Here is a 27,016-nt window from a genome sequence, read left to right as displayed (position 1 = left end):
AGACTTTCAATGGAAGATAGATACAGATATACACATACTAATATTATAAAGGTAAGGTTTGTGGTGTTGTATGGGGATAATCTCTGAATCTACTGAACCGATTTTAAAAATTCTTTTCTCTTTTAGAAATCTACGTTATTTGTGAGTGACATAGGCTATATTTTATCCCGGTATTCACACGGGAACGAAAACTACGCTGATGAAACCGCGGGGCGTCGATTAGCTTTGTATAAATCACCTGTACGTCTAGGATTTACGTTATATGCCTTGTACAAGTCACTGGCTCTTTGTGTGTAAGTTTTATATGGATAATTATGGTAATTACAAAAAAGGACGAGGAAGTTTCGGCGTATTTTATCTATTTCTCTTGCATACGCTGCCGACTCGTGACTGCGCACGTGCCGCAACTTGATGCGAGTTTAATTTGATTTTCGAACGAAATTAAAACCGCGCCATATTTATGGGTTTTGGAGGAAATTGGAAAGTAGCTTTTTACGCCATCATTAGCTAGGCTCTCGGAAAATGTTTTGTTTCAAAATCTTGTTTTTACTCTTATTAGTTTCAACTTAACAAAATTATAAGATTCTTTTTTCAAATTTAAATTTAAATTTGGAGGAACTCTATTTCCAAGTTTCGACTCTCAACATAACATGCATTCGTTAGTCATAAGTAAGACACCGAGTAAGTTTCCATCCCTGCCATTGACATCCCTAGAACTCCTACGAAACTTTTTGCTATATGCAAGGCAAGAGTATAAACTCTCCCGATTTAAACTTGGGCATTTTTTACGGGCCTACCACACGCACGACGAGAGGCATGTAGCGAGGAAAGGAGGCAGAGACGTAGAGTGGTCATGTTACTCGTCATGCCGCATGTCAAGCTCCTCGTCCCCACCGCTTCCCATTTTATTGGTTTAGAGCACGAATTAAAGGGTCAAAACTAGTACGGGATGTCCCATTATTATTTGCGCGTATAGAACAGTGTATGGGTAAAGAGACATCGCGACAGATGTTATAGTTTTCCTAGTAATTGCAATTCATTATATATGCAATTTCTGTGATTTTTTTACGTATCCATAAGTAACCGTTTAGCGATAGAGTGTGGCACTAACAAAACACTTGACTCTAACAAGAAATAGCACTCAAAACCTTAGTATTTTACAATATCCCTTAATCGAAAAATAATGTAAGAAAACCCCTCATATATTTCAAAGACCTAAATAAAAAAAATCATCCTCACTTAATATGTAGGAAAGGTCTCCTAAAAAAGTATTTTTCAAGATATTATTTTATGATTTTGTTGACATTTTTATGTACATACTCATGTACACAAGTCTCTGAGCTAAACCGCGAAAAAACAGACAGGCAGACGGACAGGCTTACGGACAAGGCGAAACTATGGGAGTTCTTTGTGGACTATGGAACCCTAAAGGTAAATTTGACCATACCAACCTATACTTTACCTTTACCATCTTCTAGAGTTTTGTCATCTTGGCAATAGTGTCACAAAATATTACCTAACTAAGCAATCAAGAAGATTTTCTAGGCAAGCGCGTTCTACAACCCACAGTACACTTACCATCAAGTGAGGTCATGGTCAAGTGCGGGCTTTTTCAATAAAAAAAAAGTGGGACCACCCTGAAAGTATACCCTTCCAAACACATACATATAGGTACAGCCGAACGTAGAACCTCCTCCTTTTTGGAAGTCGGTTAAAAAAAACAATAATTACCGACGTGAGCGTGCCGTCGTCCCGCCTGGCGCGCAGGTCGATGGTCTGGAAGCCGTCGTCCAAGCCTTCGAAGGCTTTGTTGACGACACCCCCCGCATCTTCGGGCAGCATTGTACACTGGAAATATAATACATCTTAATACATACAGCAATTTTAACGGCCATATACATAGCCAGGGTTCCTTATAAGAGAGGGAATATGGAGCTTAGATCCGCCATGCTGCCCCAATGCAGGCCAATGCTCAATACATAGATACATTAAAATTATAGTGTCTGTCTCTGCTTTTTTCAGTGCTTAAGACATTTAAGATACTAAAACACAAGCAAACTTTTTAAAGGAGATGTCCGAAATTGGGCCTACTTTTTAGAACGATACAGAATGAACAATGTACTAAAAGTCTTGTATATTTTACTAGATAACTCTATTAGAATATTGGGCGAAACAATATTCGCCAACAAGGAAATGAACTGATTTAATTATTTTCCCATAGGAATCCAGTTGTGTGGATCAGCTTGCAACTCCAACATTACCATTATACAAAGAGTACTTTGTTACCTGTTAATGTTACCTGTTACCTATAACAAGTAATTTAACTGAGCCAATATTTCTTTGAAAATTTGCCTCATGAGTTCTCCTTAGAATTGTCCTAATATATGGCCAATTTTCAGCTCTGTACCATTCCTATAATTTGGGCCCGAGTTTGTATGGAGACTGGATTTCTCCTTTGTCTGTCTGTCTGTTTGCCCGGGCTCATCTATGGAACGGCTACGGAGGTTTTAATATGACTTTAATACGAAGATAGAAGAGTTAATAAGCTCTGCTATTGAAATGAAATGCTGAACACGTATTAATGACGTCACAAATAAAGTAATTAAATAGAAAGGCGCGTGCACAACGCACCATTCCCTTGAGCTTTGTGTGGTCTGTGTTACGTGTGTGGGAAAGTGCAACAGGCAAGACTAAAGCGTAATGAAAGTTAATGCTTATGTCGATTAACTTAAAATCTGGCTTTTACATGTAAGAGGTCTTCCTGCTGCAATATACACTGGTTTATTGTGGGACTATTATTTTAAAGGGCGGCTTGTATTGTCCCCCAAAAGCCGACACAGACTCAACACTGCTTTTTAATATTCTGATGAGAGTCACAGATAGGTGCAAGATATTGTAACAATCTGCTTCGAGTGTAATTTGTTACTGCCTATTTTGTAACAATTTGCCATTAGATACAAATGTTACAGCAATGTAACATTTTGCCGCGAGCGACAAATGTTACGACTTATTTCGTAAAAATCAGCAGTAAATGTTACTGCTTATTTTTAACAATCTACCACGCTAGCCACTTAATATTAATGTTTAGTTATTATGTAACATTTTGCATCGAAAGTCAATAGTTATTGCTTATTTTGTAACAATCTTACGTTATGATCAACCCATATTCGGATCACTGCTGTGGGAATCGCAGAATATGAGGGTTTAGGCTAATCTTATGCGAACGACAAATATTACGGCTTATTTTATTACAATACTAGCGGACGCCCGCGACTTCGTCCGCGTAAATTTCGATGTCAACTTTACTACTACCCCTACCCTACCCTACCCCTACCCTACCCCTACCCTACCCCTACCCTACCCCTACCCTACCCCTACCCTACCCCTACCCTACCCCTACCCTACCCCTACCCTACCCCTACCCTACCCCTACCCTACCATTACCCCAACCCTACCCTCCCCGTACCCTATCCCTTTCCACCCCTATCCCACCCGTACCCCTATCTCACGCCTATCCTACCCCTACCCTACCACTTCCCTATCCTACCCGTACCTCTACCCTACCACTGCCCTACCTCTACCCCTACCCTACCACTACCCTAAACCCGGTCCTAAACCTACCCTACCCCTACACTACCCCTACCCTACCACTACCCTAAACCCGGTCCTAAACCTACCCTACCCCTACACTACCCCTACACTACCCCTACGCTTCCCTACCCGTACCCTACCCTACCCTGTAACTTCTCTGTCTTACTCCTACCCTTAGCAAAATCGGTCCAGTCCTTCGAGAATGGTGGTATGACCAAGAGAAATAGAGACTTCTATGCAAATAATATAAAGAGGTAAAGTTCGTGTGGTTGTAGGAGGTAATCTCTGGATCTACTGGACCGATTTGGAAAATTGTTTTACCAATAGAAAGCTACGTTATTTGCGAGTGTCATAGGCTATGTTTGATCCCCATATTCACATTGGAACGGGAACTACGTAAATGAAAGCGCCGGGCGTCATACAGCGGAATTTCTGCGTCTTTTAGAAATTTTGTATTATCTCCGAAACTATTTAACTAATTAACATACTGTAAATGGCAAATCTTATCTCCATAATATCCTTGTGATTATTAAATAATTTATTTTAATAAGGATTAAAGTTTAGTTGTATAAATAATGACGTAAACCTAAGTATATAAAATTAATAATTTTTAAAACACAAAAGGTACTATATCTGCTTATATATAGAAGATAGATATATGGTGTCGCGGACTTTTTTGTAGAACTTTTAAAGATACATAAAGTCTTCATACGTTAATTTCAATTTTACACAATAGTTAAGGCAGCGCATGCGAATAAGTCTGTTTAAGAGGATTTTCAGTCCGACCTGTATAGCAAAAACTGTGATAACTCGGCTAATATATATGATACCAATATAAAATATAGCCTATAGCACTCCCCGATAATGTAGCATTCTACTGGTGAAAGAATTTTTAAAATCGGACCAGTAGTTCCGAAGATTACCCCATTTAAAAAATGTGACAAACTTACAAACTTACAAACTTTACCTCTTTATAATATTAGTATAAGTATAGAAGTATAGACTAGCGGACCCGGTCAAGCATCGCTTTGACTTTTGTGCACGTCTTCCATACCCTTACCTACCCTACTCCAACCCTACGTCTAACCTACCCCTACCCTATACATGTTAAAATTCAAATTATTACGAATCGTTTGTATGGGAGTATAATTTTTTTCTTTAGTCTTTTTAAATTTTTCTCGCCGTAAAAACCATCCTAGAACTTCAACGAACATTTAAAAAAATTTCCAAATTGGTCCAGGCGTTGTTGAGTTATGCGCTTACCAACGCATTTTGCGATTCATTTGTATATTATAGATTGTAACACTCTGTCGTAAGCGACAAATGTTACGACTTATATTGTAACAATTTGCTCCAAGCGTCATTTGTTACTGCTTGTTTTTTAACAACCTGCTGAGTGTCAAATGTTACTGCATATTTTGTAACAATCTGTCGAGAGACCTCTAGTTCATGATATAAGCTACAAGTTTGCACAGGTGTAAGTCAAAGGTAAATTGGCTGACATCGCCGCCGCGGCCTGTATGAATAAATTCATGATATTCCACCTCCATGCATACATTACACTGACACTTTAATTTTGCTACCTTTTTTGTTGCACCCTTTTACAAACCGGTTTAGTTAATTAAGATGTGGTTATATTTATAGACTAGTGAATGCGAGCGACTTCATCCGCGTGAAATTCAGTTTTGCACATATCCCGCGGAAACCATTGTTTTACCGGGATAAAAAGTAGTCTGTATATTGCTCGAGAACCTCCTTTGAACCAGTGAGAGACCAGACATAGAAGAGAACAGTGAATGTCCGTCAAAATGGGTTCAGCAGTTTCAAAGATTAGCCCGGACAAACAGAAAGACATTAGATAAAAAAATAAAAAAAAACTCATTTATGTTGTCGTGTAAATAGCTATAAGCACTTGTGAAAACATAGTTATTTTGAAGTCGCAGACATACACTTGAATTTTATTTATTACTAGCTGACGCCGCGCAGTTTCACCCGTATGCTTCCTGTTCCCCTACGAATACGGGGATAATATTTAGCCTATAGCCTTCCTCGATAAATGGGCTATCTAACACTAAAAGAATTTTTTAAATCGTACCAGTAGTTTTTGAGATTAGCGCGTTCAAAGAAACAAACAAACTCTTAAGCTTTATAATTATTATAGATGAATTGATGCGAAATTAACGGAACCCTGCAGTCTAAGGTCAAAATTGATCTCCAGAGCTCTACGAAGGACAAACATAGATACATAGTAATATAGGCGTATAAACACACTACTCTCTTTGCAGTCGGGTAGCATTAGCATTAGCAGCAGACAAAGCATTGCTGTACCAAAAAAGCCATAATTTTCAAAACACGCTACTCACAATACGAGCGGACCAATATTTACAGTTAAGCTTCCTGTGCAAGTTTATCTTATGCCTCATGAATTATTAATGGCATACTTTTGCTCAAAATACTGTTTTCTTTGCGTTAGCATAACTGTGTTTGAAGATGATTCAACTTGGAGTTCAACATTATACGCATTTGTTATTGGCATAACAAACTGTGTAAAAACACTATTTTCGCGTACTTCTCTAGCATGTGTTATGCTTACATGTGTTATGTTACCTCCTCTATATTCTGGTGACATTTCCATTAAAATCGGTTCAACCGGTCCAAAGATATTATTCCTCTTCCCGACTCCGGGCTGAGGTTTTATATTGATAAATAAAAACTCAGTATTTCTACATCCAAGACCTCGCATAGGCCACTTAAATTAACTACTGGACCAAAGAGTAATTTAATAAATATGAATTAAGTGAAAACAAGTTATCAACGATTTATCTATATAGGTATTTCGTTGATATACCTACTCGACTGTTTTCGATTGAATAGGTGATTCCACACATCTTAATATAAGCACCTACTAACAATCGAATTCAACGCGGGTGCAGCTACGAGTTAGACTTAGTTTTGCACATTGTATGCTTCCATTTTAACCGACTTCGAAATAGGAGCAAGTTCTATGTTCTGATGTTTGTATGTTTTTTATCAAATTTGTTTATTTGTAAGGATGTTCGCCTATTAAGGTATTGTAAATGGAAAAATAGAGGAAAAAGAACAATAATAGCTTTGATATCCTCCGTTGCGTTTTAATCTGTCTGTCTGTTTGCGATAAACTCAAAAACTACTTGATTTGGAGGGTAGGTAGGTTTTACCCTACCTATTGTCAATAATGCTAGCAACCCTAACATCATAACCCTTACCTATGGGTGGATAGGTACCTTTAACAGGTTAAAAAGTTATAGATAGTAACTCCGTAAACAATCGAAAGCCGTGTGGGTTAGAATTCGGACTGGGGCGTGCACCTCCAACTTTTCAGTTGTGTGCATTTTAAGAAAATAAATATCACGTGTCTCGAACGGTGAAGGAAAACATCGTGAGGAAACCTGCATACCAGAGAATTTTCTCAATTCTCTGCGTTTGTGTGTGCATTCTGAGAGGAGACTCGAGCTCAGCAGTGAGCCAAATATGGGTTGATAACGAAACATTCGTCTGATAGAAGTTAATGACAATAGAGCCTACGTAACTTTACAGATTTACTTACATTTTACAATAACTTATTTCATTCTTCACAGTCTTTCAAATTGAAACAGACACGTACAGAACAAATTCAAACAAAAAGTGCACAATAAAACAAACACTCGCAACACTGCACAGATAAGGTTGTGACACACTTATGTAATAAAAAGTAAAAGTGAAATGCGCGTGAGTCGATCGTGATTCGAATTTTGAAATTACGAATACGTTCGACGTTTGAAACGGAACGTGCGACGTTTCACCTGTCGCGCGGTGAACTGTGGAGCGCGCGCGCCGGTAGTGTTGTGACAACACGGCGTTGGTAATATCGATATTAATTGTATGTAAATGAGGTAAATTAAAATAATTAAACGACTTAATAATAGAGACTCTGCAAACAGGCCGACATTTCCATGTTTAGTAATTATCTCTGAAAATTAAACACCTATAAATTGAATTTGTAATGTAATTTTACATAATAAATATAAAAAAAATTACAACAATAATGTAAAATTGTATATAAGTAAAATTTTATAGTGTGTGGCTCTGGCTATTGGAAATTTTAAGTTGAATCGTATTTAATATGTTGAAATAATATGTATCTGTCAGAAACTAGTGGTCAATGGCTAATTATTATGACCGGATTTTCCCAACCTTCTATTTTGTATTTTTTTAACAAGGCATATTCATATAGGTATTATACTCGTATAACGATTTGCTAGAGTGAATATCGATAATAATCAGGATGCTGAAACCAGCTTATCTTATGTAGAGTCGCTTTATATGCAATTTACTTATAGACAAAAGTACTGTCAAAATATTTAATATTTTTCGATGAATGAATGATGATAATAAATACAAAGTAATCATCATCCGTAAAAGCATTATGCCGTCTCATATCAATCTTCATTCCGTACCTACTTGTGAAACTTTACCTTCACTTTGACTGAAATTGAATTTTAATTCATGAGTTCGATATCTGTCATGACATGTGTTCGAGTCTGCACTCTGCAGGACGTTTATCGATATCACAGATAATCACTTCACTGCTCAAGGAGCGCGGCAACCTGTTTGACCGGATGTGTAGGGTGGCTCAACGTACGGGAAAATTATGGATTTTTTACGCTCGGCCGCGCGTCTACCAGCAGTCCGCTCTACCGATGAACTTTACTACTTTACTCAGGTTATTATAGTTCATTTTTAAATAAATGTAAATTATAGGTATTTTATTGTAATCTGGTTACTTATTATGATAATTTTTCTTTTATTTTAAAATAATTTTTGTTCATTATTCGTTGTTAAAACTCATTAAGTATACGTACGTGCACAATAATAATGCAAAAATACCCATATTTGCGATATTTTTATTGTTTGAAACATTGGACTCATTTTAATGATTATTGATATATAAATAGATTATATGATAATCGAATCATCTACTAAATTTATAAAGAGGAAAGATTTAATCGTATGTTTTTTTGCATTGAATAGTCCGTAACTAATAAATCGATTTAAAATTTCTTTTTTTTTTCTATACAAGTTAGCCCTTGACGACAATCTCACCTGATGATGGTTGATTGGGAGGAGGATGAAAATCTACATCCCTCTCACATACTACAGCTCTGCTACACAGATAAAATATAGCCTATAGCACAGTCCCCGAGTGCTATAGGCTATATTTTATCCTCGTATTCCTGCGGGAAAGGGATCTACGCAGCTAAAACCGCGGGACGTCTGTTAGAATGATTATATAATTATGATTTTTTTTACGCTTGACTGACTGACGATCTATCAGCGTGTTTGATCTACTGCTGAACTTAGATTATCATCGTTTTTTTAAATTAATGTAAATTATGGACATTTATTTGTAATCTAACTACTTATTATGATATTTTTTAATTCATGTCTAACTGCTATTGTGCTTCTTATGTCACTGTCCATAATAATATTCTGATGTAGTGTTTACGCTATCTGTAACTAATGAATCTCGATGAATTTATCTTCAGGTGTATATTAGAAAAGAAAGAAAAGAAAGAAAGAAAAAATCTTTATTACAGCATTATGCCACACAACACAATATGCTCATAATATCATATAATGCTAACAAATATTATTGTCATATTAAATAATATGACAGGACAATATTCTGCGATGTGTGGCATAACCCAATAAAGGGCCCCAACTCAGCATATGCTACATACTCTTTAAATAAAAAGAGCATGCAGCGCTGGTTTTCAGTTGGTACCGTATTTGGTTGGTACCGGTATTAGATTTTGGACTATCCATATCAGTATGGATAGTCCAAATGAGAGAGAGTTACTGTCGTATTCATAATATTAGTTTTATGAATACGATAGTTTCTTTGTTTCGTTTTTACGCCGAATGAACATGAGTGAGTTTGGATAAAGAGGTTGAGGCAAACTTTTTACTAGGTTTTTAATTATCTTGGTTGCATCAAGGTAAGAAAGACGTGGTAACCCAATGAATATGACCTCTGCCTTCGATTCGGATTCGTAGGTTCGAATTCGGTCTGCGGGACATGCACCTCCAACTTTTCAGTTATATGCCTTTTAAGAAATAAAATATCACGTGTCTCAAACGGTGAAGGAAAAACATCATGAGGAAACCCGCATACTTGAAAATTTTCTTAATTCTCAACGTATGTGAAGTCTGCCAACCTTGGTGGATCAAGGCCTCTCATTCTGAGAGGAGACTGGTGCTCAACAGTGAGCCGGATAAAGGTTGTTAATAATGATGATGATGATCAAGGTGGTTTCTGTTCAGCCGTGCTCGTGAATCCGAGTATTGAATTAAAAAATAATATGAGCCCACAATTTAATGCGCGTTGATTTCGGTTAATTTTGCAATTTGCTTACGTATCTCTAAAATTTTGGCCTCCAGTTCAGAGATTACGATTTAATTGACGAGTATATAGCAAAACTCAACACAAACACACACACACTCAACAAATTAAATGATTAAGTATGAATTTGAAACATCAAAATAATTTTCAACCAAATTCGCTCAGGCACGTCAGTCTAACTTTTATATCAGTTAATAATTTATGTTCTAAAATTGCATATATTTGTTAAATTCAGAAAATATAGCGTAGAATTTTTTCTTTTATTTGCCAATTGAGAACTACTTTTTTTGAAAATTAGTTAAACATCCTCCAAAAAATTTGAACAACGTTGACACCCTATCGGAAACAAGGCACATACCGAGTATTTGTGACGAGCCAAGTCTAGACCTTAATCTATATCTATACCTATAGGCTCTATTGTTAGGCCTTAGCAATTAATCCTACTTAGTACCTACTTAGGTGTAAGACTGAAGACCTATGTTTACATTCAATGTAACTTAATACACAAACATTCCACCCTCTTACTACAGAATTACTTATCTTTTAATGCACGCAAAGACCATTTTTCTTGTATTTTAATAAGACTGTTTCACTGAAGAGATGACCTATTGAAGTCTGAACGTTAAAATAGCATAACTATCACCTTTATAAGAACGGGAAGACTAGCGATTATGGCTATTATATCTCCTGTAACCATATGTAAAAGGAAATAAGTAGGTACCTATAGATAGATATAGGTAAAATTGAAATTAATTTTGAATAATTAGAATTAAACCTATAAATTGAATGGATAATAAAACTAAATAATTACGTGCAATATGATAGGAATATTCACGAGGTAGGTTCACGTAATAGAATAAATTTAAATATCAGGATACCCAATGACATTTTTTATAGTATTAACATCATTGAGGATACCTATTACTTGATTTAATATAATTAAATAATAAATTTAATCGGACTCGGACCCTAAAAATACCTCGTATATAATGGGTCTTTTTAGACCCTTGTATAACAATCTACTATTACCTACTGAAGGGTTATAAAAAATCTTAAAACATTTAAGGTTTTTAACATACTCTTATCAATAGAATGATAATGCACTCATTTTGGTTAAAAAATGTATATATTCTCATTGTTATTAAGATGCAGCGGAGGATAAGGAGTGTTGAGTGTTGACAGCGCCGCGGGGTCCAGCCCCGTTTCTATGCCAGTAGGCCCCGCGAGGACAAAGGGGTTGCCCCACTTCAGCGCCGCACAATATAGGCCACAAAATAGGCCGCAATAAGGCCTTTCAGCCGATGGTTTGGCTCTTTTATGTTGTCTTGTCTTTGATGCCAGGTACTTCACCTTTTTTTAGGTTGCTTCAATCTTTTTTGTGTAGTTAAAGTTTTTATGTTGTGTTGTTTCAAATACTGCTAATACTGTAGGTACTTGGTTTTTTAAATGGTCAGTACAAAGATGAAATTTGGCAGGGAGATAGTTTATAGATAGTAGAGGTCCGCTAAGAACGGATTTTGCGACAGGACCAGATTATGGATGGTATGATGGTCTAAGGGCGGATGAAGTCGCGGGGTTTCGCTAGTATGTAGGTATAGAAAAGCCTTATCTATCTAAGTAAGTATCTTTACATGTGTAAAACATGATATTTGATTTTAACTATATCCGTTTTAATAAGTTTTTGGAGGGCGTAGCTTCGAATCTTTTCGAAAAACTTTTCAGTTATGAGTTCGAAAAACATTCCAGTTTAGCATTTTAAGATATTAAATATCTCTCAAACGTTGACGGAAAAATACCGTGGGAAACCTGCATACATGAGAATTTTCTCAATTCTCTTCGTATGTGAAATTTGCCCATGCGCAATCAGCGTGGTGGACTATTAGCCTAGCCCCTCTCACTCTAATAGGAGATTCGTGCTCAACAGTGAGCCGAATAAGGGTTATTAATGATGATGTCCGTTATAGACTTATATATGTATATATAACCGATATGCCCCAAACTGGATTGAATCTGGTGCGATAAAACTGTGGGTTACCGATAGTAGGCACTATTAGATACAGATCAAATATCGGAAAAAAATATAATTTGGACACCCTTTTTGGATTTTTTTCAAAACTAATCAAATTAGTTTTAGATAATAAGGTGTTGTATCTACAGTTTGCGTTTTATGAATTAATTACGCGGTAGCCTGGATATTTAGTGCCTTACAGTATATCCTAATTCCAAAAAATTAGCAAAATTAAAAAAGCAACCTAACTGTAACCCAAGAGTATTTAAAACTCTTTGTAGGTATAAGTAACAGTCAAACATAAAATGAAACCTCCTCACAAGCCTCCGATAGAGCCTCGCGTTACCATGACGACGGGCTTATTGACAAAATGTGACACAATTTTCAAACTATTTACAAAGCTGAAAAGCGAAAAGTTTGTAAAGAAATATTTATTCGAAAATGGCTTAATTCTTGATATAAATTCAGCAATTAAAAATAATGAAGCTGCTAAAGATCCATCTACGGTACCACCCGCCGGGAATAGTTTTGGAGTATTCACAAAAAGGTGTCGTGAAAAAAAAGGACATTGACCTCTTGGATTTGAACTGCAAGTGAGTTTAATTGGAATATCCGTGATTATAATAGTTATTGTCTTACTATTTATATTTTTCTGAAGTTCAGGTTTCAACACCATTTCATTTGGTTCTCTTTTTGGTCTTTTACGCAAATAAAAATCTCCACAATAAAACAACGTTTATGAAACTGTAACCATACCTATATCTTGGTCAGTTCTTTGATAACACTCCAATGATATGCGGGCGACAGGGGGGAAAGGACTGTGCGGGTGTGAAGTAGTGCGCGCGGGGCATCGCTACTCACCTCCCGGCCCGCGCAGACCATCGGGAGTGTTATGTACGAATTTGCCAAGCTATAGTGTGCACTGTGGAATGTGCATACAGTATATTATTCGGAAAATATTTTATGATAGGTATCTACTCGTAGATGCTAGATAGATATTGCTTGCACATCACACCTAAAACTTACTGGTAATTATGATTGCATAATTAGTTATTTTTATTTTGGAAATAAGTATGACCTATTTATTTATTTACACATATTTGTACACCACAATAAAGAATATAGTACGTACAACAGAAATGCAAAAAAAAACATACATACACCCGAACGTAGAACCTCATCCTTTTTGGAAGTCGGTTAAAAAGGCGACCTTATCGCTTAGTAGCGATCTCTAACCTTGCCTACCTACTACTTGCATGAATAGAACCAGGTTATACTGTGACCAGGTTACATCAACATATTGTCCACACATAGCTTTGTAATGAATGTACATTTGTAATGAAACAATCAGAAACAATTTTTCTGATTGATTCATTACAAGTCATTTAGAATCCTCATGTTATATTCAATGAATAATACAACACTACAAGGTGTGTCTGCTCTTTACTTTCTATCTCAGTTCAGACATAAAGGAGATAGCCAACCGCCTTCACCATAGAGAAGCGCTTCTGACGGGAGACGTTCGAGAGCAGTTGCAGTGCTGCCTGGAGACGCTGAAGAAGAGGACGGAGCACGAGGGCCCGACGGGGAAGCGCTACTACATCTACAAGACGCTGCAGACGCATGTGTTGCCGCTGACCAATGTCTGCTTCAACAAGATTGGAAACAAGTAACATACAGCTTGTGCGGATTACTTGACGCCTGGCGTATAACCAAGGCATGCTGTGCAGGTGACGGGGAAAAGACTGCGCAAATGTGAAATCGTGCGTGCGGGGAGGAGAGGTTCATCAGTCGTGGGTTTTTTATTCATCGCTACACGCCCCCCGGCCCACGCGGTCCATCGGGAGTGTTATGAACAAATTTGCCAAGCTTTAGTATAAATTAACATAAGCTTTGATATTCGTACTCATTATTGCCTCTTTGGTGAGGTTAAATTCAAGAACGAACCATAGGAATCTTGATTCATGACTCGGGTTGTGGAAATTCTATAGGCTAAACCGCGTAGGCCCAATGTGGATTGGCAGACTTCACACACGTATAGAATTCTCTGGTTTCTTCTTGATGTTTTTCTTTCACTGTTCGAGATACGTAAATATTTAATTTCATAAAATGCACATAAGTGAAAAGTTGGAGCTGCATGTCCCGAAACGGAATTGAACCTACGCGTTTCGAATCGAAGGCTGAGGTCATATCTTATATCCACTGGGATATCACGGATTTCTCACGGCACAACTTAATTAAAAAATAGTTACCTAATGTTTAACTTAGCACTAAGAATAATATTATATTATGTGACTTATTTTTGGATGCATGCAGATGTCTATCGGGAAGTTACGACAGAACTTGTAAGATATGGGACGTGGAGTCCGGCAAGGAGCTGAAGACGTTGACGGGACATCAAAACGTCGTGTACTCTGTGGGCTTCAATTTTCCAGCTTGGTAATTCTATTTGCATTTCTTCAATAGATCTAAGTACCTTTAATTTAATACCTAGAAGTATCTTAATATTTTATCTGTTAGTGTTAATGCACATGCAAATATCCTACTAATATTATTAACACGAAAAGTATGGATGTTTGTTTGGATGTTTGTTACTCTTTAACGCCGCAACTACTGATCCGATTTGGCTGAAATTTGGAATGGAAATATATATTACTCTGGATTAACACATAAGCTAATCGAGCTTTTAATCCCCCAAAAATCCATGGTTCCCGAGGGATTTTTCAAAAAAACTAAAGCGGACGAAGTCGCAGGCGTCCGCTAGTGCATATATATATTAAACTTGGTTTGGCCTTTTAGTTGACTTGATTCAAAAACAGCGTTACCAGACGTCCCGATTCTTAAATCAAAATAAAATGTCCTTAAAAATCAAGCAACGCTGTTCAAAAAAGACAAAGGTTTGTGACGCCACTGGGGGGATTTTGAATTCGATTTTAGGCTATTGATACTCGTAATTTCTTGAAAGAGAAACCCCATCACCGTTTTTTAATTTTGTAGTTCGTTTAACGAGTTAACTTGTGGAATAACTAAATAATTACGTGTATACGTAATTATTTTAAATTAGTAGTAGAGCAGTTTGTAAAAGAGCTTGACTAGGAAATTACTATCACTAAGTATACTCCTCTCTCTTCATGTTGCTACCAAGCAGCATGGTAAGTTATAAAGGAGAAATGTAGACATTGTAGGACGTGATCCTAGCATTCTTGACACGCGGCTCGAATGTTGTTTGTACTGTGTTTGTTTGGTTGTGTTTGGTAGCCAGGTGTCAAATTAATGCGCACGAGTTATACTGCTCTTAAAGTTACGAGTAGGCCATGACCCGTGACTTACCTCTCAGTTGGCCAATAGCATCAATTCTATTACCATTAATTCAAGCACCAGAATAATAACGGGATCCTTCGACAAAACGGCCAAGATCTGGGACCCAGAGTCAGGCTCCTGTCTGACCACGCTGCTCGGCCACACTGGCGAGGTGGTGGCAGCACAGTTCAGCAGCAAGGGAGACTTCGCAGCCACTGGCTCCATGGACCACCTCGCTAAACTCTTCGACGCTGAGACTGGTGGGTAACACAGGGTAAGGTGATGGCACCAAAGTTTAACAGCAAGAGAGACTACGCGGTCATTGCACATCTGTTAATAGAGGCGACACACAATTAAACTTTAGTTTAGGTAATAGTTAGTTGTAGATAAGAACTAACTAAAATTGGGTATAAATCAAGTGATGGACGTAAGTCAGTTAACAACGATATCTAATTAGGTACAAAAAGTTTTCATAGTTAGAATAATACTCTTAAAAACTAAAATAGTATAGTAAAAGAATAGCGTGTTTGCCTTCTTAATCAAACATAAGGCTTGTTTTAGCATTGGTAACAGAATGTTTTATCTTTTACGTACCTTATAAACTACTCCTAATTGTTAGAATGTATTTAAAATGACGCACTCAATAATTGCTGTTATCTTTCAACAGGCACCGAGATCCACTCGTATGCGGGACATACGGCGGAAGTGATCGCCTTGCAGTTTGATCCCAACGAAGGTCATCGGCTCATTACGGGATCGTTTGACGGGACCATATCCTTGTGGGACACCAGAGTTAATGAGTTTGTACACGTTTATACTCGTAAAATATTACCTAACACAAAAAGAACAAGAGCATTTCAAAGACAAAAATTGTTCGATGTACAACAAAAACCAAAAATAGCTTGATAATACGTTGACGTAGCACGCTGCTCCAGTGCGACTTTCTTTTATTTTGTATAAGCAAGCGCTTAGCTGCAATCACGTCTGATGGTAAGCGATGATGATGATGATGATGAAATGGTGACTTTTGACTTGAAGATACCCATTTTGTATGTGATGGAGAAAACTGAAGCTGGAAAAGCATTCCATATCTTTGCGTGCGGAAAAGGAGAGGCTTGGGCCTTGGCTTATGGTGATAATATTTGGCTTTGTAACGATCATTAACAGATGGCAACTATAAGCGATCCGAGCCTTAACATGTACTCCGAGACAAGGGGGTGAAAACACTACCAACTTCACAAGAAACTTTTTTCTGAAGGTTCCTAAGGAGTAAGGAAAGCTCAGTATATTTTAGCCCGACCCAGGACTTCTGCACTGAGGTCAGGTGATCTAAGCATTGGACCAACGAGACAATTTCGTTTTTAGAAATTTTAACACCTAAAGGGGAATGTCCATTCCCGGCCCAGACCTTTCGTCCCCGCCCCCCACTTTACATAAAACTAAAAAATACTTGATAATTTTTGTTTAATAATGAATAAATTACTTTATCCATAGCGGTTTGCTATAACTTTCCCCAAAAAATAAGTTTCACAACGATATTTGACAATATTATAGTTGTTGTATGACATTTTTGAAGACACGAACATGAACAGTGTTGCCAGCTAAGTGATTTATTTGGTTTAATCAATATTTTAACCGAATAATAATAATCGATCTTTTTCTACAACAAAATCACCTGGAAAAGCAAAAGTTGTAATAGATTATAATGTTTTTGATTATAATATCTGCCTCACTCTTTAAAAACCATTGCATAGTCGACATTATAAAACGTTTCTTGATATCAAAGTACTTATTATATTTTTCGCAATAACCAACCACTAAGAACTCAACTGATTTTTTTAGTTTAATCGATATTTAAATGGATAATAATAATAATCGAGCATAACATTAAGAACCTAGGATCACTGCGTAGAAACATTACCAACTGCGCCATTTAAATACTATCTATACTAATATTATAAAGCTGGAGAGTTTGTTTGTTTGTTTTTGATTGAACGCGCTAATCTCAGGCACTACTGGTCCGATTTGAAAAATTCTTTCAGTGTTAGATAACCCATTTATCGAGGAAGGCTATAAGCTATATATTATCTCCGCATTCCTACGGGAACGGGAACCACGCGGGTAAACCGCGCGGCGTCAGCTAGTATAATATGAGTAGTAGCGCAAGCCCGTAACTTCGGCGCGTGCAATGCGGTTTTTTTATACAATTTTTCCATACTCTATATAAGCTAGCTACACGATCGGCCAACGCGCAAGCTACAGCTATACTAAGCTGATATAAATAAGTGGTCAAAGTGGTCTTAATAGTTGATATTCAATCCCTTTCTTCCGATAACATTTCCTTTCATCCGATCTAACTAAATCAAAAACTATATATTTCTATGTATGTATAAATAGTATACATATTGTAGATAATATATTATGTTTACATAATACATTGACATAAAATTGCAGGCGTCCGCAATTTTGTCCGGGTGAAAACGCAATATCATGACAAACTACTTGTATAAACCTTCTTCTTGAATCACTTTATTTATTATTGAAAACCAATAAAAACCATTGCGTCGTGTAAAAGATGTTGAAAACAATGACGTGTTATTCTAGTAATAAAATTATTCAATTAGAAATCGATACGAAGTTATTCGATTTTTCGTGTTTCGTATGGCAACATCGATTTGACTTTTGGACAGATAATCTGTTGATGTCAATAATTGTCAATGTCATTCTCATTTTAATAATTAGATAATGTCATTGAATTAATTTACTGATTTTGTCTGTTTTCTGTTTACCTTCAGTATTTTTTGAACCGAATTATAATTTTTCAAACCACAGCTATAATATAAATAAAACTTGCACGAAGTTAAATGCGAAATTCGAATAATGTTGACCCTGAACCGGAAAAATTGCAAGTTTATTTCAGCTCTCAGATGTAAATACAAGAGGACATTTACGCTGCATTAATCAATGTTAAAATTATTATAGTTGGCATCAATTGTCAATAAAATGTCACGAAAATACGAATACATTATGTTTAAAACATGCTCGTAAACAAGTACACAGCAGGTGCAGGCAGCACAAATAATGTTTGATCCATTTTTAATGTGAAAAACGATTATTATTCATAAGAAATAATATGTATAAGTTTAATAATTTTTGTCATGTTATTGTGTCAAGTCACAACAGAGTGTAGTTTCCCATATAAGTGTTGAAGTGTCGCTCAGTGTATTTTTATGACTAACCAATATTGCTGTATTAAAAAGTACATTTACTGTGTAATTACTGGCGTAGAAGGCATAACATCTAGTCAGATGTAGGACAGCACATAGGTTTTCTTGCATTGTTGATGGTTTGTTCAAGCAATATTTAGTGCATAGAAGTATTATAGTATATTTATCCTACTTTCCTGATTAATATTAAATGTGAACTGTGAGTTTGTATGTCAGTTTGCTACATTTTCACACCCTAAACCAATTTTAAAACAGTAATAAATTGTGCATACTAGAGAATTATCTTAATTCTCTGCGTGTGTGAAGTCTGCCAATCCGCATTGGGCCAGTGTGGTGGACTATTGGTCTAACCCCTATAATTCTGAGAGGAGACTCGAGCTCAGTAGTGAGCCGAATATGGGTTGATGATGACGACGAATAAATTGTGGAATAACATAACATTATTAAATCCACTAAGTAAACCAATTTTAAAACTCTGATTAAATTATTTGCTGGATTTTCATATTTTATTACTATTTCAGTTATCCAGAGTCATCCCAAGTTTGTCAAAATTGCTGGAAAACGACTGATAAAGCAGCATCTTGCTCAACTGAAGAACGGAAAATAATTATGTAATAGCGACAAACACTCCAAATCAATGTTGTTTTCCTCGCTGTAATACATTTGTAAATTCATTTATTTACAGTGCTTGTAAACTAAGCCTTGGTTTTGCAAACAAGCACTTTTGAAATAATAAGGTTGACTATTTGTCCATCTCCAGACAGACAGACAGACCTCATCACCAGATAGGAAGACAAGTTCTGCTAAGGAGAGTCAGCAAGAAACTCAACAGTCACTCTTTTTTAGAAAAGTAATACAATATTATAATTTACAATTGTTAACATCATTACAATAATTTCTTCTAGTAGAAGCTGATCCAATGGCCTCCAAGTAGTGGTGTGCACTTCATACATGCATTAAAGTACTGCATATCCTAAGAGTTGTCTTCATTAATAAATAGAGATTTTTCCACTTTGCTTAATTTTATTACTAGTGCATACCCTGATCGACAACCATATGCACGCCACTGATTGGTTGGTTGGTTGTTTCATTTATTGATTTATTTGTTAAGCTTGTTGGTTACATAAAACAATAAATCTATTCATGTACATTAATGTTACTTCATCTCCGGTGTACTTTTTGAGCAGTGAAAGTGATAAAATAAAATATTTTTTTTTTATGTCTAGCAAACTTTTATTAAAAAAATTATTTAACCAAATCCTTATTTATACATCATATTATCATCTCCATATACTTTTATGGGGGGGCGTAACTGGGTTTCTTGGGCCAAAGTTGTATGGGCTGGTGGACATTCCCCTTTACCGCACCATCATTATCAACCCATATTCGGCTTACTACTGAGCTCGAGTCTACTCCCATAATGAGAGAGGTTAGGCCAATTGTCCACCACGCATGCCCAATGCGGATTGGCAGACTTTAAACACGCAGAGAATTAGGAAACCTGACACCACACAACCTTACCCCACCAACATGTAATCAAATAAATCCAAGAATATTTTCAGTCGCGTGTCAGTACTCCTCGGGCACGAGGGCGAGATCTCCAACGTGCAGTTCAACTGGGACAGCTCTCTGGTGGGCTCGGCGTCGCTGGACGGCAGCGCCAAGCTGTGGGACGCGCGCAGCACCGCCTGCCTCGCCACCGTGGCCTCGCACACTGACGAGGTGACCTCTTACACCTACGACCATAACGCATCTTAAAGAGATAGAAGGGGTTTTTTTTTTTTCTTTACAAGTTAGCCCTTGACTACAATCTCACCTGATGGTAAGTGATGATGCAGTCTAAGATGCAGTCTAAGGGTCTAAAAGAAAGTCCTTTCCGATTGCAATCAAATAAATCAAAACGTCACCCGCACGTAGATTTTAACCACAGTCACGAGGATGTTAGAACCTTGCCTAACGTCCCCCTAGGTTCAAGTTTCACGGAAGACCTCAGAGTCGTTTCAACCTTGCCATAGTACTCGTGCTCACCTCTAGCAAAGCTTCTGCGCTCCTCCCATTAATGTCGCTGCGGACTTTGGTAATTTTAAGGAGGTTATGGCAGATACACGTGGACCTTTGTAGTCCGTGCACAATCAGTAAACTAAGATGTCTTAGATCACTCAATATTTAATGCTGAGTATTATATTGGTTGAAGAGGTAAAGAGAAGTACTACTGCCATCGTCATCATCATCAACCCATATTCAGCTCAATGCTGAGCTTAAATCTCCTCTCAGAATGCAATGGATTAAGAAAATTCTCTGGTATGCAGGTTTCCTCGCGATGTTTTCCTTCACCGTTTGAGACAAGTGATATTTAATTTCTTAAAATGCACACAACTGATAAGTTGGAGGTGCATGCCCCGGACCGAATTCAAACCTACACCCTCCGGAATCGGAGGCTGAGGACATATCCACTGGGCTATCACGGCTGCTGCCAAACCCATACATATTTTAAGAAAATAAGCTTTAAATCTGTTACTATCCTTCATTCTCGCTTTTAGGTCCTGGACATTTGCTTCGACTGGGCAGGCCAGCGCGTGGCCACGTCGTCGAGCGACAACTCTGCCCGCATCTACGACGTGCGCGCTGACTTCAGGGAGCTGGCCATCATGAAGGGACACAGGGAAGAGGTGTCCAAGGTTAGCCCTTGACTACAATCTCACCTGATGGTAAGTGATAATGCAATCTGAAATGGAAGCAGGCTACTTTCTTGTTGAGTTCACGTCATGTTTTTGAGGATTCTACCTAGCATATTTTCTTGGTGCTTCTACAACTTGGTGCTTCTTCGTTGACTGATTAAGATTTTTCATTTTATGGTATTTCGAATTGTGTGGTGTCAGGAAAAATGGATATTAGTTTTCTTTTTTCTATACTAATATTACAAAGAGAAAGGATTTGATTGTATCACTAGAAAAATAATTTCACTGTTGGTTAGCGACATTTTTCCCAAGTGCTTTAAGCTATATTTTCTACCCATATTCTTACGGGAACCGGACCTACACGGGATAAAACCGCGTGGCGTTAGTACTACTAGATACTAAATGAACTTTCTTTAAGAATATCTGCTCTGTATGTATCAGGTGTGCTTCAGTCCAGCGGGCGGGTGCCTCCTCACCGCTTCAGCGGACCGCAGCGCCCGGGTGTGGAACACCACTACTGGCAACTGTATCCAGGTAACGTAACCCTTCTACTGGTCTTCAGTAGATCTTGGCTTAGCTTGTGGCTAGTGGCTAGTTACAACCCTGCCGGCAAAGATGTAGGTACCACCAAGCGATTTAGCGGTCCGGTACGATGTCGTGTAGAAACCGAAAGGGATGTAGATTTTCATCCTTCTCCTGACAAGTTAGCCCGCTTCTATTTTAGACTACATCATCACCATCAGGTGAGATTGTAGTCAAGGGCTAACTTGTAAAGAATTAAAAAAAAAAACTGGAAATCCATGATTTCACGAGGTGACGCCACATAGGCATACCAGTGGATTAACCAGGCAACTGATACAATAGACTAACTGTACCAATATGTATTGTATACCATAGTATAACATAGTATTGTCACCAGGTGCTGTCTGGTCACCAGGGGGAGATCTTCTCATGTGCGTTCTCGTACGCGGGAGACGCCATCATCACGGCGTCCAAGGACAACACGTGCAGGATCTGGAGATGACTCGACTGGTGGTTCTCCGGAACTGACTGATCAGACTTGCTTAGTGAAAGTGTTACAACTTGCCAACTGTTCAACTTACCATAATGTGTATTAGTTAATGCCAGTGGCTTGCACTTCATTGATGTAAACATTGCACTAGTATGCATACCTACATATGCATCTACGATTTTCTAAAGTGCTCCTCGGTTTACACAGGATACCACCATGGGACCACCCTGGAAGTATAATAATAATAATAATAAATTATTATTTATTTAGCTGAGTACACAAACAATTTACCTAAATATAAAAAAGGGAAAAAAAACACAAAAACATAAGACTAGATAAAACTTAAACAAAAATTTTTAGAAAGAGACCACACACCTTGAATGGTGACTTTGCAAAGCTTGGCTCCCTGGTGTGCGGTCTTTTCTAATTGTTATTAATCTAACTTATATACTACTAGATACAATACTACATCAGCTAAAAATGTTGTTGCCTCAGCATAATGCTACAGTGTTTGCTGCAGCGCTGGTATTCTGGCGCAACCTCAGGTGGCGTCACGACTCGATGGGACAACGGACGGTTGGATACCGAGATGATTAAAATCATAAACATTAAATAAAATATCTAATAATACTACATACAAATGCAATTTATAAAATAACTAGCGGACGCCCGCGACTTCGTCCGCGTAAATTTCGATGTCAACTTTACTACTACCCCTACCCTACCCTACCACTACCCCAACCTAACCCTACCCAACCCCTACATCTACCCTACCCCTACCCTACTCTACCCTACCCCTACCCCCAACCCTACCCCTACCCTACCCCAAGCCTACCCCTACCCTACCCCTACCTTACCTACACCCTACCCCCATCCAACCCCTACCCTCCCCGTACCCTATCCCTTTCCTACCCCTATCCCACCCGTACCCCTATCTCACGCCTATCCTACCCCTACCCTATCACTTCCCTATCCTACCCTTACCTCTACCCTACCTCTACCCCTACCCTACCAATACCCTAAACCCGGCCCTAAACCTACCCTACCCCTACTACACTACCCCTACGCTTCCCTACCCGTACCCTACCCTACCCTGTAATTTCTCTATCTTACTCCTACCTTTAGCAAAATCGGTCCAGTCCTTCGAGAGTGGTGGTATGACCAAGAGAAATAGAGAATTCTATGGTAATAATATAAAGAGGTAAAGTTCGTGTGGTTGTAGGAGGTAATCTCTGGATCTACTGGACCGATTTGGAAAATTGTTTTACCAATAGAAAGCTACGTTATTTGCGAGTGTCATAGGCTATGTTTGATCCCCATATTCACTCGGGAACGGGAACTACGTAAATGAAAGCGCCGGGCGTCATATAGCGGAATTTCTGCGTCTTTTAGAAATTTTGTATTATCTCCGAAACTATTTAAGTAATTAACATACTGTAAAGGGCAAATCTTATCTCCATAATATCCTTGTGATTATTAAATAATTTATTTTAATAAGGATTAAAGTTTAGTTGTATAAATAATGACGTAAACCTAAGTATATAAAATTAATAATTTTTAAAACACGAAAGGTACTATATCTGCTAATATATAGAAGATAGATATATGGCGTCGCGGACTTTTTTGTAGAACTTTTAAAGATATATAAAGTCTCCATACATTAATTTCAATTTTACACAATGGTTAAGGCAGCGCATGCGAATAAGTCTGTTTCAAAAGGTTTTTAGTCCGACCTGTATGACAAAAACTGTGATAACTCGGATAATATATATGATACCAATATAAAATATAGCCTATAGCACTCCCCGATAATGTAGCATTCTACTGGTGAAAGAATTTTTGAAATCGGACCAGTAGTTCCGAAGATTACCCCATTTAAAAAATGTGACAAACTTACAAACTTACAAACTTTACCTCTTTATAATATTAGTATAGAAAAAACGATAACCTAAAAAGAAATTAAATTTAATAAAATGTAATCCATTCAAATATGAAAGAAGGATATATACCTATACAAATGACGAAAATTTCGCCGGCCGTACATAAAACATACATACAGCCGAAGAAAGAATCTCCTTCTTTTGGAAGTCGGTCAAAAATGCAGTTCCCACCCTGAAGACTCTTTAATTACAAACCTGTATTGGAAATAGTTATTTTTTACATTTTGTAAAATTTTTACTTAAAGTACCTACTCTACTAAAATATTGTGCAAGCCACTGGACAGTACGTACGTTTAAGGTAAGGCCAGGTAAGGCCTACTTTTTTACTTTTTTTACGATTTTATGGCGGTAAAATTAAAAATTGTCCGTACTCGAATTGTTATATTTATTAGGTGATTTCTTGAACTTGATTGTTACTTAAAATACCTACACAGAAATACATTGAAAATTGTCTCAATAAAAATACAAATTTAGATTTTTCAGCTTATTAGTTTCGTTCCCTTGTTTTATTTTCGACTTACTTACGAGTAAGGTATAAATGCGATCCAATTTTGTATATTCTAAATATGTATGTTTGTATGACTATATGTCTGTCGGCGCATATCTCCAAAACAATAGTCCGAAATGTTAAAAAATTAGTAAAGTCTTGGTACTTACCCACTATTATAGATTCTGTGGTAAGGCTAGATACAGCGTACCGTGGCGTATATATTTATGGTAGGAACTCCAATTCAGGTGCCAAGTTATACAAGAAGTTTTAATCAAAATCGGTTTAGTAATTTTGTCTGGTGGGGAGGCTTCGGCCGTGGCTAGTTCGCCAAGCGATTTAGCGTTCCGGTACGATGTCGTGTAGAAACCGAGTGTGGATTTTCTTCCTCCTCTTAACAAGTTAGCCCGCTTCCATCTTAGACTGCATCATCACTTACCATCAGGTGAGATTGTAGTCAAGGGCTAACTTGTAAAGAATAAAAAAAAACTGTAGATAGAATATAGATAGATAAATAGAAGTAATTGTATCAGTCTCTTGGAAAACGTATTTTAGAATTTTAGCTTGTAATTTTAACACAATTGGAAAAATAACACAAATTAAGAAATAAAAGTTTTTTTTTTATGCTCGGAGTCGATCGACACTTGCACCAACCAAATTCGTAACCAACCAAAGTGACTGTTACACCAACAAGGCCATCATTTGAACACAATCACAGTAGGTATGGACTGGTACGAGCGCTTGCAGTGCAGAGGTCAAATGTATTGATAACAGAATCAGGTACAATCGCCGCATATCTGGAAGCTTCTGAGAAACAAGCCGTATGCTACCACAGGTCGGTGACCTCTGGTGATTACGTCAGGGGTTACAATGACGTCATTAACCTAGATAACTTAGAACCCACTTCAAAAAGAAAGCTTTGTACTCTTTTATTTTTAGAATGTGTATTATATTTATTTAACATGGATTGTGTGACATTTTTTTCCTAATTTTCTTCAATATGGATATTAAGTAAAAAGTGAATAGGCATCTCCTGACTTGACTCCATAGCGTGCATCATCATTTGGCATCAGGTGTGATTGCATTGCAGTCAAGAGCAGCTAGCTTTGAAATAAAAAACGTATTCGTCTCGGAACGACAGAAGTGATAGCTTTAACCTGCTGCCTTTTACGTGAAAAAAAAAAGCCAGACAGAGTGGCGCCGTAACGCGTTACGTTACGTAACGGTTTACCCTCCCATAAGAAGTTATCACTTCAAAAAAATAGATGAACTTATTTAAATTAATATATAATATCTTTTTTTTTATTTATTAAAAACATGCTGATCTCGGAAAGGAGTACAAAACAAATCATGTGATCCGTCTAGGGAGTCGAACGCAGGCCTTCTTGATCAACGTTAACACCACGTGAAGCCATGGTCATTGGTTTCTTTGTTTATTGTTTTTGATATCAGTTACATGACCGCAAAAGAGGAAGGATGAACATGATACTTAAACTTGCAGAAAAGAAGAATAATACCTCCTTCGTAAACTACTCTAACGTAGCGGTACTTTATGTCTCCGACGGTAAAGGAAAAACATCGTGAGGAAACCAACATGAGAATTTTCTTCATTCTCTGCGTGTGTGAAGTCTGCCAATTCGTATTGGGCCAGCGTGGGTGACTTGGCCTAACCCCTCTCATTCTGAGAGGAGACTCGAGCTCAGCAGAGAGCCGAATATGGGTTGATAATGATGAAAATCCGTTAGATACGATCCGTACGATGCGGATAAATGAATGCACTGGTATGACTTGACTTTGTATGACAAAGAATACAAAAGTCCGGCCGCTCAGACATTTGCGTTTTTGTCAGGTTGTGCGAATGGGACCTACCAGCGGCGAAGAGTTCATATAACCCGATTCCCGCCGGGTTACCTTTAAAATCTATCCATATTCATTGTTGTACTGTGTCTGTATGCATTTCCTTTTCTTTGGGACGGCTTACCTTCATCTAAATTCCATCCTTCGCCACTGGTACCTACATAAAAATTATACTTGACTTTTAATAATGTCGTAAGTTATGAGTTCTGGGTTAGAGTGAAAAAATTTCGAGGGTAGTTTCTCAAATCTGTGAGGAGATAAACAGATAATAATTAGAATACACTACCAACACTCGTTACATTAGAATCAATAATTTTCACGTCAGTTTTGTTATTTGTTTGTCTTAATAAATAATGAAATACGGTCAATTTGCTATCGGATGACACTTTATTACTCTGCTTTAGTGCTTTAGCTAACCACTGTGTGTTTACATCACCGTAAGCGCTCTAAGTACGAATTTGCGAATCACGATACGTTGGTAGTTTCTAACATATT

The 27,016-nt window shown here is 37.5% G+C and overlaps 2 protein-coding genes across 2 annotated transcripts in view; one reads left to right on the top strand and one right to left on the bottom strand.

Annotated features, from left to right (window-relative positions):
* Positions 1–7,431, bottom strand: part of LOC112050871 (solute carrier organic anion transporter family member 4A1) — a 66,953-nt gene extending 59,522 nt beyond the window's left edge. Inside the window, exons 1-2 of the mRNA XM_052890679.1 lie at positions 7,178–7,431; positions 1,732–1,848 (exon numbers count right to left, since the gene is read on the bottom strand). Coding sequence (XP_052746639.1) covers positions 1,732–1,842 — 111 coding nt within the window. The 5' untranslated portion in view covers positions 1,843–1,848; positions 7,178–7,431. The remainder of the gene's footprint in view (positions 1–1,731; positions 1,849–7,177) is intronic.
* A 4,970-nt stretch (positions 7,432–12,401) lies between these two features.
* Positions 12,402–25,288, top strand: LOC112050874 (dynein assembly factor with WDR repeat domains 1). The gene is made up of 9 exons (XM_024089258.2): positions 12,402–12,613; positions 13,480–13,689; positions 14,337–14,459; positions 15,396–15,580; positions 15,988–16,120; positions 20,110–20,269; positions 21,088–21,225; positions 21,667–21,759; positions 22,145–25,288. The coding sequence occupies exons 1-9, from the start codon at positions 12,501–12,503 to the stop codon at positions 22,247–22,249; spliced, it is 1,260 nt and encodes a 419-aa protein (XP_023945026.2). The 5' UTR covers positions 12,402–12,500; the 3' UTR covers positions 22,250–25,288.
* The last annotated feature ends 1,728 nt before the right edge of the window (positions 25,289–27,016 follow it).

The sequence above is a fragment of the Bicyclus anynana genome, chromosome 1 (assembly GCF_947172395.1).
Source record: "Bicyclus anynana chromosome 1, ilBicAnyn1.1, whole genome shotgun sequence".
In the NCBI taxonomy this organism is placed as follows: domain Eukaryota; kingdom Metazoa; phylum Arthropoda; class Insecta; order Lepidoptera; family Nymphalidae; genus Bicyclus; species Bicyclus anynana.
The sequence above is the reverse complement of the archived record's forward strand: the minus strand, read 5'-3'. Positions and strand labels throughout refer to the sequence as shown.